Here is an 18,955-nt window from a genome sequence, read left to right as displayed (position 1 = left end):
GGTGTGAGTTAAGGGGCCCCTTCCCATTCCTGTGAGTGGCTGCTGCAAGAATGAAGAGTCTCTCTTTTGGTGATGCTGGGGGGCAGGTATGACAGTCCCCTGCAGCTCTCCCAGGCTGATCTCATGGTGAAGAGACAGCAGGAAATCAATCTGACGGACTTCTCTGAGCTTAGCCCAAATTTCCAAAAGCTGCCCAAAGAAGCCTTCCCTGGGCCTCGCCAAGCAGCTGAAGGTGGGAAGTCAACGGTTTTCTAAGAGGATGAGTCTGAACAATCAAATTATTCCAAAGGGAATAACTTACAGAGAAAACTTTGTCACCCTTAAAGCAATTTGAAAAATGCAAGCAGCCAGTCCCATTTCTTATTGTTATCTCCCTCTTTTCATCCTTTTCCAAAGAGTTCAGATAGAAATGGTCCTGGGACAAGGGGCTACCCCCCCAGACTGTCCTCTCACAGTTCTAGGGACTATGGCAGAGGTCCAGAAAGGTTTTTATAGAAATGAATGAAAAAGCCTCTAGTAAACACTGAATGGGTCCCAGGCATGGTGCGAGGCTGGGGATGCGATTACGAGAGTCCTTGCCCTCGAGGGGCTCCCATTCTAATGGGGGGACAGGCAGGGCCAGCCCCAGCAGAGGAGGGGTGGTGAGGGAGGAGAGGTCTGTTCTGAGGAGTCTGAAGGAAAGCAAGTGGAATAGGGGGGCAGGTGAATCCTTTAGAGAAGGACACGGCAGTGTAGATTTAACTGAAGGAGACTATTTGGCCGCAGTGTTAATATATTTATTGTCGTTGTTTCCATGATACTAGCTTTTTAGAGATTTGGGCAGATAGATGTGGAAATAAGAACTCTGAATGGTAGGAATTTAGGAGGCCCCTGGGCCATCATCCAGTCCAAAGCAGGGATTTTACAAATGAAGAGGAAGAAGCCTAGGGGACAGGGAAGAAGGAAGGGACACGGTCTCCTTCTTGGCCCTAGAAGGCAGAACCAGAAGAGATGGGTAAAAGCTTCAAGAGTAAGGAGATGTCTCCTAAAACTTCTCAAAGCACAATGGCTGGGTCACGAGGCCCTTCCTTGGAGGCCTCTAAGACGAAGCGAGAAGGCAGCTTCGTGGTGATGTGGTCCAAGGGTTTCTTTGGAAGGCAGAATGGACTTGAGCACCTCTCAGATCTCTTCTGAGTTTTTGTGACACCCAGCAGGGAAAGAACAAGGCAGAGGATGATGGGAAGTCTGAGGAGAACCCGACCCCTTCGCGTTGGGGATAGGTGATGAGTCCAAGATCTCCCAGGCTGTGGCAGCACCCAATTACTATTCAGCAAAGTCTCTCACAGAGAGGCACGGGAGGGAAATGCCAAACAACTTGGACCAGGGGCAGATGGTGCCGAGTCCCCAGGGAGCTCCCTTTGGGCTCCTCCATCCTTTTTCCACTATGGCTTATAGGCCATCTTGCCCAAGGGTGGGTCTAGTCACTAAGGCACAGATGGATTCTGGCCTTTCAGAGACCCCCTTGTGTCTGCGTCCCTAAGGTGACAATGATCTTTGTCACTTGGGAGCTTCTGCCGGGCGGCCCCTGTGTGAACCAAATCAAGGCCTGCTGCATAAAGCCTTATTTGCCGCTTCTGGCTTCCTCTCCCAGTGCCCCCAAAATGGCTGCAATGGACTATTCTAGGACTAAGAACTCAGAGTCAAGGCCCCTCATTTTCCAGATGGGGAAACTGAGGCCAGAGAGAAGAGAGGCTTAAGTATCATGGGATCACAGAGTGAGAATTGGAGGGGCCTTCAGATGTCAGAGATTAAGGGAAGTAGAGAACTGGTTTTCTCAGAATAGGGAACATTTCACCTTTCTATTTCCAGCACCTAACATGCGGCACACAGTCGGTCCTCAATAAATGTTTCTTAAATGGAACTCTGTGGCAGGTGGGCAGTGGAAGAAGCCATGCCCAGCCAGAGAAAGGCAGGGAACCTTTCCATGGTCATTCAGAGGCCCATCCACAAGCACTGTGCATGCGGGCAAAACAAAGAGGAAAGAATGAATTCTGAGAAGACAGACGTGGGTACAGACAGGAAATCCTCGAGATCAAGCGGGACTGGGCTGGCTTGACTTTGAGCTAGTTCAGGGTCCTGCAGTGGACCAGGAACAGCACCAGGAGCCAAATGTAGCCCCTGTTAAGGCAAGGACCTCACCTCTATGGGGTGGATGGGCTGGGGCAGGGGGAGGCATTCAGCCTGGTCACGAGTACGCAGGCACGCATCAATTGCTGAATCTGCCTCAGAAGCGATGAAACCCAGAAGAAAGATTTCATCTTAGCCTAAGAAGGCGAGAAAGAGGAACCCTAGCAATTCTAAGGAAGAGAAGGCTTGAGGGAAGCTGGCCATCAATCAAGCGGAAATTCTCAAGTTTTGAACATGCACAGAGTCAAATGGTACTTTTATTCTGGGCCTTTCTGGAAGCAGACTCTCAGCCTCGGAAGGATGCCCTCTTTGGACCGCTGAGATTCTGTGATTTCCCTGAAACCTTCCCCCCTCAGGCAGACAGCGTTGAATTGAAACTTGCTCCCAAAAAAGGGGTGCACACGGGAAGACGGGCTTCAAAATCAGCCTCTGAGCTTTCTTCACTGAATGTCGTGGAGGCCACCGGTTTCTACCAACCTTCCGGGAATTTATATTTAAAAGCTACCTTCAAAGTTTAACATTCTTTTGGCTGAATTATTATTTTAAACAGAAGAAAGGTTTTGTCCTATGTTCTCTCTCTATAATTGATAGTGTGATGCTAAATTTGAAGGTACAGGGCCCGAGTTCAAATACTGGTTCTGTGGCTTACTGCCCACATGGCCTCAGCCAAGTTCTTTGCCTCTCTGGGTCTCAGTTTCCCCATTTGGAAAGTAAAGGACTTAGACTACATCCCCTCTAAGGGCACCTCCAGTTTCAGACCTGGGATTCTTTGATTTGTGTTTCCAGAGAGAATGCTGGTCAGAAAAAAAAAATCCACAGGTCAGACTTTGGAATGTTTTCCTCAAGCTGATGAGACCTCCTGTGACTGATGTTAGTGACAGAGACACTGGACCCACAGAATCAAGAATGATAATTGGTCTTATCTATTGATGCTGGCACTAACTAGCTTGAGACCTCAGGTCGTTCCCCAAACCCTGGGCAGAAGGGAGGGACAGGACAAGATGGCCTCCGAGGGTCCTAGGAAGCTGAACCGGGGATGGGGCTTCTCTTTTCAGGTCTCAGGGCACACAATGGGCGTCCCTATGGCCAGGACTGATTTGCACACGAGTGGAAGGTGTTTTCCCAGAAGCATTGGGCTCACCTTGGCTCCCGCCATGGCTGGCCTGATTAAGCACGAGCCGTGCCAACCCGTTCCTTGAAGCAGCAAAGGGAACGCGCTCCGAAGACCTTGGGTAATTAACCCTCCTAATGGCCTTGGGAGGTGGGGCAAGGTTCCTTCCTTTGCTCTCTCTCTCAATCCCCATGAAGCTCGGGCTTGGTCTTGAACTTGGCTCCTCCATGAGAGCAGCTCACAACAAGTCATCAGTGGCCCAACTCGCTGTGAGCAGTGTCGAACTTTCAGGAGATTTTAAAGTCAGCTCTATCAGGTCATCTTTATTCAGGCAGTGCCGTACAATATACCCCCCAACGCTGATCCCAGGTACCAGCCAACACAGGTCAATGGCCTACAGCAGGCTGGTTGAGGGGATTAACTCCAGTGGGTTCCTTTCACTTAATTGACAATTGCCTCTTTTGACTCAAGTGGGAATCAAAACCCTGGACCACTTCAAAACCGTTCACAGGCCCAATGGCTGAGCACGAGGCGAGCAGTCCGCTCGCTCACTCGCGCATGCTCCTCGCCCTGGCAGCTTGAGAAGGCTTGTTCTCTGTGGCTTCAGATAGCGGCAAAAACCTCCCGCTCTGTCACCAGGGGTGGAGAGGGGCTCTTTGAGCCCTGTCTTCTTGGGGGTGGGTGGCTATGACATGAAGGTTCAAGGCCCAAATTAGGAATTTAAAGGAGGAAAAGGGGCCGGAGAAGAGAATCTCGTGTCTTTCAGGCCATACGTTGACAGTCCCAAGGACCGCCAAGCTGATCCGAAGGTCGGCCCTAATGCCACAGAACCCGCGAGGCACTCGGCACAATTAACTCATTAGTGCTCACGGGCAGAACGGGCAAAGATAAAGGTTCCATGACCCTGTGTCTTCCCTGCGGAGCAGGGAGAATGCTTCGGCATTCTCCTGATATCATCAAGAACCGGAGAGACCCCAGCTCAGTCCATGCGCCACCCCGCCTCAAGAATTCCCAAAAATGAAAACAAATGCTTTAGAAAGTTTGGAGGACGCAGGGCATGACCGTTATACTCCTAAAGGTTTGATGCCCTTGCACTCTCTTTGGAGGCGGGGGAGACAAGGCAGAGCAAGAACACTGAGGGGCCTGGGAATGAGGCCGGGATAGTGATGGACGGACTTGTGGTCAGGAAGACCTGAGCTCAAACTCTGCCTCAGATACGAGACACGTAACTTCTCTCAGACTCAGCTTCCTCATCTATAAAGTGAGGATAACAATAGGGTTATCTATTCACGGGCTGTTGTGAAGACCAAATGAGATGATATTTGTAAAGCACTCTGCAAACCGTCAGGCACCAAAGAAACGGGGACTCATCTCTGCTGAAGGGTCCTGGGCCTCCCTGGGGTCTGATTGTACTGGACTGCCTGGAGAATTCCACTTGCTAGAACCCCAAACCACAACCTGAATTATAAACTTCATTTTGGGGAAAAGCAAAGCGCCCCCCCCCCCCCCGTGCTCCTGAAACTGTCCAGGTAGCTCTGGGACTTCCCCACAAATGCATGGTGGTACCATGACACTAGGACACATGGTGGTACAGGCACACTCAGGGCAGATAGAGGTGCAGGAGGCCCTCCATCCCCCGAGGAAGAGAAGGGCTCTGGGCGCTGGGAGCTGCAAAGACTTCAGACGAGTGCAGACCAAAGGAAAACCAGAGCCCGTCTGCAGGAGCAGAGAAAAAGCCCCGGGGGGCAGGCGGATGGACAGATGGATGGACAGAAGCCTCCCCAAGGGGAATCAGAGTCCAGGGCCTCAAGATATGTCGCTCCACAGACATCTCAAGATTAGAGTACAGACACAAACATGCACACATACACACACAAACATGCACACATACACAAACATGCACGTATACACACACACAAACATGCACGCATACACACACACACACAAATACCCCTGAAAAAGAAAGAAAGGAGAGTACCCAGCTGCTATCCCCAAAACAGACCTCCCATCTGCCACCCACAATTTGCATGTCACCTTCTCCAGGCTCATTTGTACTTCATTAACTGCCATTGACTTAACAAGATTTATGCAAATGACACCATAGGAGCACGCCAACTCCCACTGCAATCAAGTGATTATGTATGTACAATTCTCCACAGCAATGAAAAATTAATACATGACAAGCCCACTCACCGCTGAGTTGAATCTCTGCCTTTTATTTTTCTTGTTGGGGCCTTTTTTCCCCCATTTTTATTTAGAAAGGCCCTACCAGGGCAGGAGGGCATGGAGGGCCGCCTCGGCGCTCCCTTCCCTCACGCTCTCTCCTCCCCCTCTGTAATATTTAAGTCAGCCAGCAAGGAGCTCGCCCACCAGAAAGAGGGACAGGCGTATTCCAGAGGAAATCTCTAGCTCTAAAAAAAAAAGGAGAAAATGGCAAACAAGCTTCCTGTAAAACAATTCGGAGACAAGTGGTGATGAAATCACCCATCAGCGGAATGGGTAAGACTGTTTGGAGGAGGGAATCTCAGACATGGACCATGGACAAACATGGCTCCTGGGAAACAATTCCCACTGAGGGTCACTGTTCATCAGGCCGGCCTGGAGGGTCATTCCTGGGGACCTACCCCGAGGCCATCTGTAATCAGAGGACCTGTCCAAGGGTTCAATCCCAGCTTAGATCATTTCGTCCCTTGTCCTCCCAGGGCCTGGTTTCCTCATCTGTACTACAAATTTGTCTGTTCTACATGGGCTTGAGGATCAGATAGTTTGCTGACCACCTACGTGACCTGGGAGTCACTGCCCAATGCAGGCCCTCAGTCTCTTCATCTGCCAAATGAAGTTTGGGTCAGATGGCTTTAGAGTTTCCTTCCAATTCTAATTTCATAAGATTTATTGAACATGCTTCTTGTTCAACCTGGCACTTATTTTTTGGTGGGGGAGGGGGGCTTTCTCTGTTCCACCCCCCTAATGGGGCACCAGCACCAGCCCTTGATTCTCACAAAAAAAGGCGCCATGACTAGAGAGAGGCATCACTCCCACTGTTCACCTGTGGTCAGTGATGACAGGAAATTCTTTAGCAGGATAGGGGGAGGACTGATGGAGAGGGGTTTCTGAGGCTAGGACTACTTCCAACAGGGCTGACCCCCATTTCTAACTGGGGACAAGAAATCTTAACTCCTACGGAGGAAGAAAGAGGAGGGATAAACCCCGTGGGGGAAACCGGGAAAATCCCCCCTGGTTTCACCTCTGGTCCCATGCCCCCAGTGCCGAGCAGGCTGGTCTGCACTGGCAGACCGATGGCAGCTCCAAGGCCCAGAGGTCAGCTCAAGGACAACAGGCTGCCCATGGCAAGAGATGGTCCTTAATGGACCAAGACACAGAGAAATGGGAGGGGGAGCAGGGACATATGGCAGTGAAGTGTCCAATGGCTCCTCCCCAGGGAGAGACCAGCCATTCTCTGGGCAGGTGCCGAGCTGTCCAAGCAGGAGTCCAAAGGCCATTCACCCTCTGATTCTTCAGCTACAAATACAGAATTTGGGGAGTAGGCAAGGGTGACTCAGTCAGCGCATCTACCTTTGCTCCCCAAATCCCTTTAAAGGTCCCTTAAAATAAAAGGCAAATTAAAAAAAAAACTTGTTTTTTTTAGTTATATTTTGGTTATTCAATTGACTGTGGCAGAAACAGAAATAAAACAAGAGAAAGCTGTGATGCACAGCTTTGGAGAGGATGCATTTCAATCTTTTTTTTTTTCTTTTTGGAGGGGGCTAAGTGACTTGCCCAAGGTCACATAGCTAGTAAGTATTAAGTGTCTGAGGCTGAATTTGAGCTCAGGCCCTCTTGACTCCAGGGCTGGTGCTCTATTCACTGCACCACCTGGCCGCCCCAATACTTCCCAGTCTTATCTGTGGTTAGCTGAAGTCCTGTCTTTAAAGAACGAGGGGTGCATCAGGCTCTGCTACCACCCAGCTGTCTGACTCTGGGTCCTGGCTGCCAGCTGGGCCAGATGTCCAGATGCGCTGTCTAGATCCTGTGGAGCGCTGGGTACCGTGGTAGGAAGGGAGGATACAGAAGAATGAAGAAAGAGGATGGGGCAGGGGGAAGGGAGGGGAGGAGAAGGCTCCAGCCCTAACCCTAATTTAATTACCAGAAAGAAAGGGAAGGGTAAAAATAAACACAAAAAAAGATTAAGATTAAAAACAAACAAAAAAAAGCCAAGCCAAGCCAAGACAAAGCTCTTGCTTTTCCCAGCTGCCATTCTTCTGAGGGTGTGACTAGCACCCTCCCTCCCTGACTGCACCTCTGTATGTGTTTCTATGTGCTCTCTTTTCCTACGACCTGCAGACTCCCCCCAAGAATGTGAGCTCCTTGTCTCCTCCCTTGTACTTGTATTCCCTGTGCCTGGCCCCTCGTAGGTGCTCAATAAATGATGATGAACGACTCCCAAGGATACAAAGCTCTTTTCCTGCATAATCTTCCTTACCTCCACAAGCAATGGAAAGAGACACACACTCACAAGCTTTAAGAGCCACACGGGAGCTTAGAGATGATCTAATGAATCCAAGTCTCTCATTTGGCAGTAGAGGGAAACTGAGGCCCTGAGGCCACACAGATCGTAATGGAGGAAGAGAGAGACTTGACCTCCAGGCAGGCCTCCGAAGCCAAAGACACGACGGGCATATCTATAAATAAAGCAACTATTTCTAAACATCAGGGAGGTTTGGCTTCCTCTAAAAGATAGTCTCCAAAATGAGAAGCCAACAGAAGTGAATTTAGAATTCCACCTAGAAAGCAAGTCTGAGCTCTTCTTGCCCTAGAACCGTAGACCATCCTGTCTCGAAGAGGTCCCCGAGATCCATTTCAGGTTCCTGATCCAACTAATGAGATCGCCAAGGCGCAACAAGGAGAAGGTCATGTGACTCCCACCATAGAGTTCTCCAGTTTGGGGCTCACATGTGGAGAGCCACCTTTGGATACCCTTGGTGGGGCCCATGGCTATACACACTGCATGTTAACAGCAGGCTTTTTTTTTTTTTAATATATTGGCTAGTTTTCCGGAATTGCTGTTTCTCTCTTTTTTATTCTTCCTTAAAAGGCATGGTTCCCTGGAAGGAGGAAGGAGGAGGGCCACATTGGGGATTACAGCTGATATACAAAAGGATTAATACAAATTCTATTTTCTAAAAAAAAAAGATTTAAAAAAAAGGACAGTGTACTGCCATAGGTGGGCCACCATCTTCTCACCATTACTAGAATTTTAAAGTGTGCAAAGCTCTTCCTGTACAGCAACTTAACTGATTGTCACAATGACCTATAGACACAATTACCCTCATTTTACAGAAGAGGTAACTAGGGGCTTGAGAGGGGGCAGTGACTTGTCCAGGGTCACACATCTGCTGATGAACAGAGATGAGACTGGACCCCAGATTTCCCTGTGCCTAAGCCCAGTGCTCCATCCTCCGGGAGCTGCTGCCGTTGCATGTGACGTTAGGAAGAGAGATCTCTTGGTCTGTCATGACTTGGACTGAGATCATTCTGCAAATTGACAACGAAAAGGCTTTCAGGGACTGCATGATACTCATTTTACGCCTGACAGTCTATTCCAATCCCCACATATATTGGAAATCTAGCCGGGAAAAGTAAGTGTCCTCTGCAAATTAACTGTGTACAAAATTGTGTTACGGTTTCAATTAAATCACAGCCTTACGCTGCTCAAATCGTGAAGCATTGCCAATATTAATAAGGGTTTCCACTAAGTTAAATACAAGAATTGAGGCAATGTATTATATTAAATTTTGCCAGATAAAAGAAATAAATTTCTTAATATCAATTTCAAAAATGAAAGAAAAGAAGTATATTAAAAAATTGTTCAAATATGAAGTGGTTTGACAGCATGTATGCAAACTCTCTCTCTTTCCCCCAGATACTTACAAATATATGTGTTTTAAAGGACTACAGAAAAAAAGAGAGTTGAGGAATAAAGAGATACTAAGAATGTGAGAAGGAAAGAATCAATAAATTCCATCGGGGGGTAGGGGTGGAGGGTTGATGGTAAAACATCTTTTCAGCTGAAATGCTGCCACAGAACAGAGCTTGCTAGTGAGAGAGGTCCCTTTTATACCGTGGGTTCTGAGCTTTTTCTCACGATGTAAAATCTCCAGTTTGGAAGCTCGTTAGAGCTGCTGTGGCTCCTGATAAAATGCCAGCTTTCTCTGCTGACCCCTGGGACCCAATGTTAGAGGGAACCGGGGAAGAAGGGCAGAGGTGTGCCCTTGGCCCGATGTTGTCAGTCTCCCAAGTTCAAGGTTTGTCCTTGCGGGGAGGGGTCTGCTGGGGCTCCTTACTATGAGCCCAAAGTCTGTGCTCTCCTAGGAGGCCACAGGCTGGCTCCTCCTAATACAGAGATGGAATTCAGTCTCTCTCCTTGCACCCCAGGCTGTGGACAGCAGACATCACAGCGGCCCCGAGAGAAATCACAGAGGCCAAAAGTTGTTTCCTAACTGCATGAAGTACCAAACTCAAGCAGAGAGGGCCAGAACATTCTGCTCAAAGGGGGATGAGAAGGAACACTAGAGGAAAGAGCGTTAGGTGAAGGCAGAAGGGGGAAGGATGAGAACGAGCCTGAGACGGGAAACGTCTAAAAGACAAACGCTCGCTTTCATTCTCTCCCCTTCCCTCCCTTTCATTGCTTCTTTCCTTTCACTGTCTTCCTCCCCTTTCTCTGCTCTTTCCCCTTCCTCCTCCTCACTCACCCCTCCCTTATTCTCTTTCTTGTTCTCTTTCTTCCTTCTTCTTCTCCTCTTGTTTACTTCTCATTATCTTGCTTCCTTCTGTCCTTTCCCTTCCCTCCCTCCCTCCCTTTCTCCTCTTTCCCTCTCCCTTCTCCCTGTATTTCCTTCCTTCCTTCTTTCCTCCCTCCCTCCCTTCCTTCCCTTCCTTCCTTTTTCCCCTTTTCCTTCTTTCATTCTTCCTTTTTCCCTTTCTTTCTCTCCCTCTTTTCCAGTCTAACAGAACAGGAAATATCAGGTCCATTACCCACTTTTAGCTGCAGGATGAATGACTCCATGCACTCCCCAGTCTTAGTTTGCTTTTGAGAGAGTGCCCAGCATCAACATTGGGACCTATTTATTTGTGTCTTCCTGGTAAGTGTCCCCTGACCAAATGACGATCCCGCTTAAGAAACAACATGCATCCATCCAGGCCATTTTGCCTCCAGTTTTGGGGCTAATGAAACCTTGGGCCAGGCTAGCCACCCAGGCCAAAACAAACCCTCCACTCCAAATCCTGTTGTGTAATGAGGAAGTTTAATTAAGGCCCCCCATTACAGCTGTAAATGTGCACTGATATAATAAGGTCTAAATGAACCCAAGCCTAATCAAAGTTACAATTCCTTCATTAGCAAATTACAAACAAGGGCCCACAGCTGACACACGGGCTTAGATTATCACAACTAATTGCCTCGCTGTTACAAACCAGCCTGAAACGGTGTTCAGATGTCCGTCTGTGAGGGCCGCGTCAGGCGGAGGCTGGATCACAAGGGGCCCTTGTACCGAGCTCTGATTTACCCCCGTGGACTAGCAGCCTCGCCAGGCACAGCGCAAGGCCCAATCAAAGGCCGGCCACAAAGGCAGCCTTTGAAGCCAGCTCAGCCTCCCCAAGCCCTCCATATGCGAGCCGGCAGACCACACTTCATTAGGCCATGTTGTCACATTCTCCCCCTTCTTATTCTAATGATCCCATTTTAATACACACAGGAACCTCTCCTAATTGATGTCAAGTGAGTGACTTCCACATTCATCAACAGAACACATCAAACAGGCAACGGCTCACAGGCCCCAGCATCCTCGGGCGAGCGTGAGGCTGAGGTGTGGCTCCGATGGAAAGGGGGAAAGAAAGACAGGGAGGGGGGAAAAAGCCAGTACCTGCTTAATTGGAATTGCACGGCCACTTCCAATGCTGTCCGCTCGACTCTCCAGGCTTTTTTTCTCTTTGTCTGGGTCGCTCCCTTTTCGAGACTGCAGAGAAAAGGAAAGTTAGTAATGGGAGAAATGCGGCGGTTCCTAGACGGGGCCTGCCTCATTGGGAACATGCCCTGAATGTACAGATCGGGGTGACAACGCACATCCTGAAGCCGCCAGCTTGGGCCCAGAAACAGAGCTCCATTTTTCTCCCTGGCCTCCCCATCACAAAATCATCATTTAATTTTTTTTTTTAAGAGTTCAAAATTCAATTACTGGAAACCAATGGACCATATAGGAAAGTAACGCCCAACAGGAAAAGGCATTTTCCAAGCCTCCATTAATAGTAACAAGGAGAAAAAAAAAAAAGGGTTCGAACTTCAGATTTGGAAAACCTACTGTATCGATTTATATATTTAATTATTGCTGGAATGACTTTTAAAATTCTATTAACGCCTTAGCAGGGCAATTTAATGGCACGCCCTTGATTAGTCACAAGTTCATTTAATTTTTTTATTGCTTTGGGGAGGTGAGAAAGTAGGAACCTCAAAGTCAAATCGGCGCCTTCTGAACTAAATAAATACAAATCCCAGAGGAAGCGTCCTTCAGGCAATGTGGGGAGGCTCAAGGGGCTCCGCGGCTGAGGGCGAGAGCGGAGCTTTCTTGGCACATCAGCTTTGCTGAATGAGACAACCAGGGCCATACTTTTTCCTTTCCAGAACCCAGGACACACAATGAGTTTACTTAAAGAACACCGTCAGGAGTGCCCCCATCTCCAGGCCCCGTCTTTTACGGCATGAGAACATGTGAGCAAATGATTTTCTGACAGATTTATTTTATTATGAGAGAAAGATCTGGGACTCGTCCTCCTTAATAACCTCCCTGACAAGTGACAACTTCACTCCATTACTTTTCAATGGGAACATTACTCACGCAATATTGAAAATGGGGAAACATTTTCATGTGCTTTTCAAATCTTAGATGATATATGAAATGGAGGGAGTGGCGGTGTCCGGTGCGATGGTGGCGAGAAAGCTCACGAAGCCCCAGTTCAAGGTGCCAAGCGGGCCTCGGAGGGACTGGGGGAGTGACCGGCAGAGGCTCCAGACCCAGGTGCCTGTCGTGATCCCTTTTTCATAACTAGCACCAAGGCTGAGTTAGGAAAGGGTACAGGACTTGTGAAACAAAGAGTAAAACCAGACCATTATGCCCGAGGCAAGGCAAAGGGAAGTGATGATTTGGTTTGGTTTGGTCCTGCCCAGACTGGGTATGAGGGAGACAGAGTCAGAGTCTGAGCCACAGACTGACAGAGAGGGAAAGGGAGGGGGCAGCTAGGGACTTCCAGTTTGGAAAGTCCCTCCACCAGTTTGCTGTCTCCCTCCCGTAGTCTGCCTTGGATCCTTTATCCGAAAAGCTCCCTGGCCCTTATCCCATGCTGCCTTAAACCATCCTTCTCGCTACCAGTCCCTGATAGAATGCAAGCTCTTATTAAAGGGCCAAAATCTTAGTATCCCAAATACCCAGTAGGCACATACGAAATGCCTAGTGAATTAGACTGAATTTATGATGACTACAAGGTTGAAGAGAGAACAGAATTTCTCAGCATTGTTTTATGGTGGAGTGACCTTTTCCCCCTGATTGTTTGAAAAGTGGAAAAATGAATGAATCTATTCACATGGATATTAGTTTATTGAATTATCTCCAGCCATGTTGGAAAAGTTGGCTACATACAGTTTTCTGGCACGGACTTGGGAAAGTATATTTCTTCTGCTGTCACTCGGCCAATGGGAAAGTACCCCCCAACCCAATCCACCAATAAGGGAAACAGCAGTTATACAGTTAGGGTACTATTATTGTTTTTTTCAAATTTGAAGAACGGATCTAAGCCTCTATTCTGGAGCCATGGTATTGATATTGGGCATAGAAAGAGGATTCCAGAATCAAGAAGAAACGAGCCAAACCCAAGCCCAGGGCCGCCTTGCCCTGCACACCAACCCACAAGGCACATGCTCCACCAGGGCATGTCCCTGAAAAATGACCTCTTCTGCTTGCTTTTGTTTGACCAGACTTGTGACGTCATTCCAGACCAAGGATGCCTTTCACCAAAGCTGATCACTACTCACTCTCCAGTTTATCTTCTTAAAGAGATGTGGCCAGGGCACAGATAGGTTAAGGTTTTGGTCCAACGTCACACAGCTAGAACAGGTCACAGGTGGGACAAGTGGGACTCTTGAACAAAGAGAGTTGTCACTTTGGTCTAAATGTAGACTTCACTGCTAAAACAAGATCTCTTCAGCAGTCACAAACATAAGAAAGTGAGGGGAATATGTTACCCACTGAGCTCCATTCTTATGGCCTTGTAAGACAGACCAGAAGCAGAGACAGTAAAGGAGGATGAGGTGGCCCACATCCCCAGAACTGGCCGGCCAAAGAGCCTGAGGCCTTGAGAAGTGGCCGGCAGGGCTATCATGAGGCCCTCCTCCTGGTATTCTTGGTTTTAATTTTTTCTTTTTTCTCCCCAAGGAATTAGAAAAACCCCAGATGGAATCCACATAATTACCTACATGCAGGAACTGGGAGAGATTCTGAGAAATTCTCCAACGGAATCAACAACAAATCCCATTGACAGAGAGAAGCTAAGTGGCTTGCCCAGGGCCAAATTTGAACCTAGGACCTTTAACTCTTGAGTTGCTGTCTCCTTCCTGAAAGCTTAATAAACATATGTCTGATTAAATGATCTAAGCAGAGGGTGGGGAAGCACTCCTCAGGATTCTCGGTCAGGCAATAATGGATAACCAGACGGCCTTCCAATCCTGGAATTCCTAAGCTCTTCAAGTATCATGGATAATTTTGGGCTACACTGGTGACATGACAAAAGATGACCAGAACGGTGGGCATGTCAGGGTAGGGCACCTGCCTACTTGTGGCCTCTACGTCTCAGAGCAATGATGGGCATCCCCAAGGACAAACAACGATCCCACACTTTCCAAGTGTAGAGAAAAGGTGCGGGTGACACTCGCATGCACACATACAGAGAGCCACTGTGTCAACAGGCTCATCTTCCAATGGAATGATGAGGAAGTGGGGAGGGGTCGGATACTGGAATAAAAACTTCTGCCAAAGTCCGGGCAGAGGCTGGCGGCCCCTTGCGGAGAGAAGTCCTTTTGCCTTGGCCTCTTAGCAGATACCAATAACAAATGCTTGATGAGTCCTTAAATGGAAGCTCCCTCAGGGCAGGCCCAGAAGTTGATGCCCAGGGACTAGATCTGTATTTTCATTGATAAGGGAGGAAGTTCTACCCAAGGAAATTGGCACAGACTCTGTGGTCTTGGCTTGCTGTCTAAAGGGTTGTGAGGCTAAAGACTTGCCTAGGGTCACTACAGGTCAAAAGTAGCTTGAGGTAGGATTTGAATCAAGGTCCTGCGGCTCAAAACCCACAGTACTTTCACTGGGTTAAGCTGTCTTTATGTGATAACTTTAGCCTCATTAAAAATAAAACAGCCAAGCAAAATGAGGACATTAACCATTAATGCAGAGACACTTGAGGGTAGGGGCGGCCTCACTTTCGCCTTCATATCCCCAGTTCCCAGCGCAGGATCTGATGGACGACACAGACGCTGCTTGAATGAACACTGCTTGATTTGCCTAATTACAGCTTAATAAATTATGCAATATAAACTAACAAGATAATAAATAATAACATAATAATCATAAATGGGATTTTTATAGAGCTTTTTAAGGTTTACAAAATACTTTACAAATATTCTCCCTTTTAATCCTCAGAACAATGCTGGCAGGGACGTGCCCTCCCAATGTCCATTTTACAGACTGGGAAACTGAGGCAGAAAGCCTCACCACTTGGTTGCTTATGATGTCATGGCCAAGGTTTCTTCTGCAAAGATACGGGCAACATGTGAAAAAAACGCCTCTACTTACAGTCATCTTTCACTAGTAAAAGGGCCCAAATGGTGAATGTTGCTATGAATGCAATGAGGGTCTCTGAGGGCTGAAGGGACCCCCTGCACCTCCTAACAGTCTGCCCCCTGCCATACTCCCATAATTTAGTACACGGTCTCAGGGACTTGCCTGAAGCTCATGACTTGCCTAGGGTCACACAGCAGCAAGTGAATGTCGGAGGCTGACCTGGAAGCCAGCTCTTTGTAACTGCAGGCACCACAATGCCCTTTGCTCCTCTGTTTCAGCCTACAGAGATCAGGACAGCCTTGAACATTCATGTTTAGTTTATCATATACTGAAGAAGAAAATCAAACTCAGCGTAATGTAGAGCTGCGATTTCACAGACCTCCTCCATTCCACAACGTACAGGGAAATGCTTCTTTTCTTTGGGGTTTGTTAAGTTCAGCATAAAAATAAGATGAATTTTTTTTTAAATGGGGAGTGAGCTGGGGAGAGGCTCAGATCTGGTCATTTCCTGAAGACAGGGAGCTCCCAAATGAGCACCTTCCCTCCCCCAGGCCAGGTCAGCAGCCTCCCTCTGGGGCCCAAAGGACTCAGTCCCTTAGGCCATGCTGCAGTTCCAACCTGTCAGCCAATTAGTATCAATTTAATCAAATTAACTAAGTTAATCAATTAAGCAAATAAATATTTACTTGACATAAACTAGCTCATCCCAAGGCTGACAGGAGGGCAGCCTTCTCCCCAAAGGGGGATCTGGGGCCACTGGGAGGCTGAAGGAGAAGCGGGACAAGAAGACACGATGGTGGGGAAGGGGCCCTTGGCAGGCCCCACCTGGGGAGAGATCCTCGGGACGCAGCAGCGCAGTCGTGGGCTCCTCGGCGAGCCAGGGCCCAACCGCGGACCCTAAGAAAGGTTTCCTGGTGGCGCTGGGGGATCCCAGGCACCAGCTGGACAGAAGCTTATTTCCTGATTCTCTGCTCTGTCTTCTAAAGTCATGTGAAAGTAAAGAGAAACGACTTCAATGAAAAACGAGGGCCAGGTGAGCAAGCCATGTGTGACGGATGGTCCTGGCAACGTTAGGCAGAAACCAGGGAGGCCCTCAACACACAGGAGGGCACGGCCAAGGGCCACAAACAACGGGCTGCAATCAGCACCAGTGGGAGGAAGCAAGTCCAAACAGAGGAGACTGCGGTGGGTCACTGCAACCCTCCTGACACGGTCTGCTTCCCAAGCACCAAGCCCTGATGGACAAGGCTGGGAATGCGGGGACAGCCGGCCTCCAAGGCTGGCCTTCCCAAAGCCGTCCACTCCCGTCTGCCCAGTAACTTGGATGACACTGACATCTAGTGGTGGCCACATGTCCAGCTGGGCTCTCTGAAGCCCCCCCCACACACACACACACTCATATATACATCATCCTCACATATTCACATACACATAAACATACACACACTCATACAGACACACACACTCATAATCACATCATATCATACATTTGCACACATATAAACTCACATCCACTCATCCACACACTCATATCAACACATGCACTCACACTCATGCACAAATACAGCCCATATGTGCTCAGACACGTTCACACTCATACTACACATACTCACACAATACACCCAGACACACTCAGACACACATCATTCCCACACACACATCCACTCTACACAAGTCCACACACACACATCCCTACACATTCACGCACACATACACCCATACACACTCAGACACACACTCATACACAAATAACCTGTCACACTCATAGACACATCCATCTATCCTCACACTCATGCATGCTCACAATACACTCATACTTGGGTCCAAACGCACACTTACATAGACATGTACATAGACACTCACACACACAAATATTCACATGTCTGCTCACACTCAGACACACATTCATACGCATCCTCACACACACACACACACACACCATCTTTGCTCAGCATCAAAGCCTGCTATCGGCCGGCTAGAGCTAGGGCCGGCCAGTGACGTCTGAAAGCCCTTTTAGCTTAATTGCTGAGGCGAGCCCACGATTGCTTTTGCTTCCCCCACGACAGTGCCGTGAGTTAATGCTACTATCCTGCTGACGATCGCTGGAGCAGTTCTGCGGGGATTCAGATGCCAGAATATTGTGGTATTTAGCCATTTCCCCCAAGCAGAAACCCCCATCTGCCTGCCCCAGGAGGACACCGTGAAGCCTGAACCCCTTCCAGGCCCGGCCCAGGAGCCACCTTCAGCAAGAAGCGTTCCCTGGTTCCTCCAGATGTCACCAGTCCTAGCCCCGCCTTCGCTTTACTTGGCAGATATTTGGTTCTGACTTCTCACTGCACATCGGGCAAGGGCTTTGGCCATCCTCAGTATCGGGAAGAGCAACCATCACAGAGTCGCAGACTTACAGCTAGGAGAGATCCCAGGTTCTCATGTTGAGGCCTGGAGGCCATCAAGGTCAGCCCTTGAGTTTTGCAAAAAAAAGGAAACTGAGGCTAGAGACTGCCCAAGATCATCCTGGTCCTAAGTGAGAGGTGGAACTGGACACCAAAGCCTTGGACTCTGAGGCATGCCTGGTGACCAGTGCAGGTCCTGCCTATGACTTGTGCTGATCATGTGACTACCCAAACAATGGCCAGAGACTCAAGCCGGCTTGGGGCTGACCCCACTGGTACATGGAGCTTCCCCACCCAGGCCTTCCTCATGGCAGCTCCACTCCCCCCCTCACCCTCATCCTTTTCCCATTGACTTGAAAGCCAGGCTTTTGTCCATAAAAGCTGATTAATCATCACTTGATTGGACTAGAAATGCTGGGCTCCTCTTCCTCCTCCTCTTCTTCCTTCCCAACCTTATTCTTATGATCAGGGAAAGAGGAGTCTTTGACAGAAGGTACATCAATGTTACATGAGCTGATCAATTCAACTATGGACTGCTTTTTATCGATGAGGTGAGGGGTTCCTCCTCCGAATGGAGGGTGACCAAGGTGGTCTCAACCACCACTGAGAAGAACCTTCTTATTGGGAGATCGCTCGAGAGCCCTTCTGGCCCTCCATGGATTCCCTTGTTTTGGGAGTCTGGCATCTTGGAGGCCCTGAAGAGAGCTGGGTTGGCCTCCTTCCAGGGTCAGGGTCCCCACATTGCACTGGGTGGGGGGAACTTAAACAAATGGAAAAAACCTGGGTCTCAGTCAGTGGGTAAGGATTCTTCCTCCCCCCCCCCCCCCATCTCTCTTACATTCTTTATCAAGTTCCAGGAAGTACATTTATTATTATTTTTTTTAAATCAAGACCCAGAGCTTTGAATTTATTCTGCCAAGATCCAAGCCTCACTTCCTGGCCATCTTGGACTTTCCACTCAGACTGTAATCACCCCATCAACATGGATGCCAGCAATGGGAACGTTCTGGGCTCTGACCGGGGAGCCTTCTCCTTATCATGCCTGGAGAGGGGCTCCCCACCACTTTCCAGCTACCTCTGTACTACACGTGGCCCTCCTCCTTTCCAGTCTCCTTTGGTGTCTTCTCTCCCCAATCGAAGGTGACCTCTAGTGGGCAGGGACTGTGTTGCCTGCTCATGCTTACATCAGTGCACGTTAGTTTAAATCTGAATAAATGTTCACTCTGTCTGTCTGTCTCCCCTATCTACTTCATTTACCCTATCTAACTATCCATCCATGTATAGCTTGTCTACATGTCTATCTATCTACTTACCCACCCACCCACACATCCACCTGCCTATCCATCCATCTATCCACCTATCCTGTCGATATGCTGTCCATCTGTCCCTCCACCCATCCATCCATC

The 18,955-nt window shown here is 48.7% G+C and overlaps 1 protein-coding gene across 8 annotated transcripts in view; it reads right to left on the bottom strand.

The window, feature by feature from the left end:
• The window catches only part of AGAP1 (ArfGAP with GTPase domain, ankyrin repeat and PH domain 1), a 702,732-nt gene that overhangs the window by 294,676 nt on the left and 389,101 nt on the right, over window positions 1–18,955 (bottom strand). For all 8 annotated transcript variants that reach the window (XM_069103139.1, XM_069103141.1, XM_069103140.1 and 5 more), the window contains one exon: window positions 11,197–11,289. In XM_069103139.1, the coding sequence (XP_068959240.1) occupies window positions 11,197–11,289 (93 nt within the window). The remainder of the gene's footprint in view (window positions 1–11,196; window positions 11,290–18,955) is intronic.

This window comes from Petaurus breviceps, unplaced genomic scaffold, assembly GCF_028583685.1.
Source record: "Petaurus breviceps papuanus isolate PSGF00001 unplaced genomic scaffold, PetGlider_PUasm1.0 567, whole genome shotgun sequence".
Lineage (NCBI taxonomy): Eukaryota > Metazoa > Chordata > Mammalia > Diprotodontia > Petauridae > Petaurus > Petaurus breviceps.
Note: the sequence above shows the minus strand (reverse complement) of the source record. Positions and strands in the feature narration are given on the sequence as shown.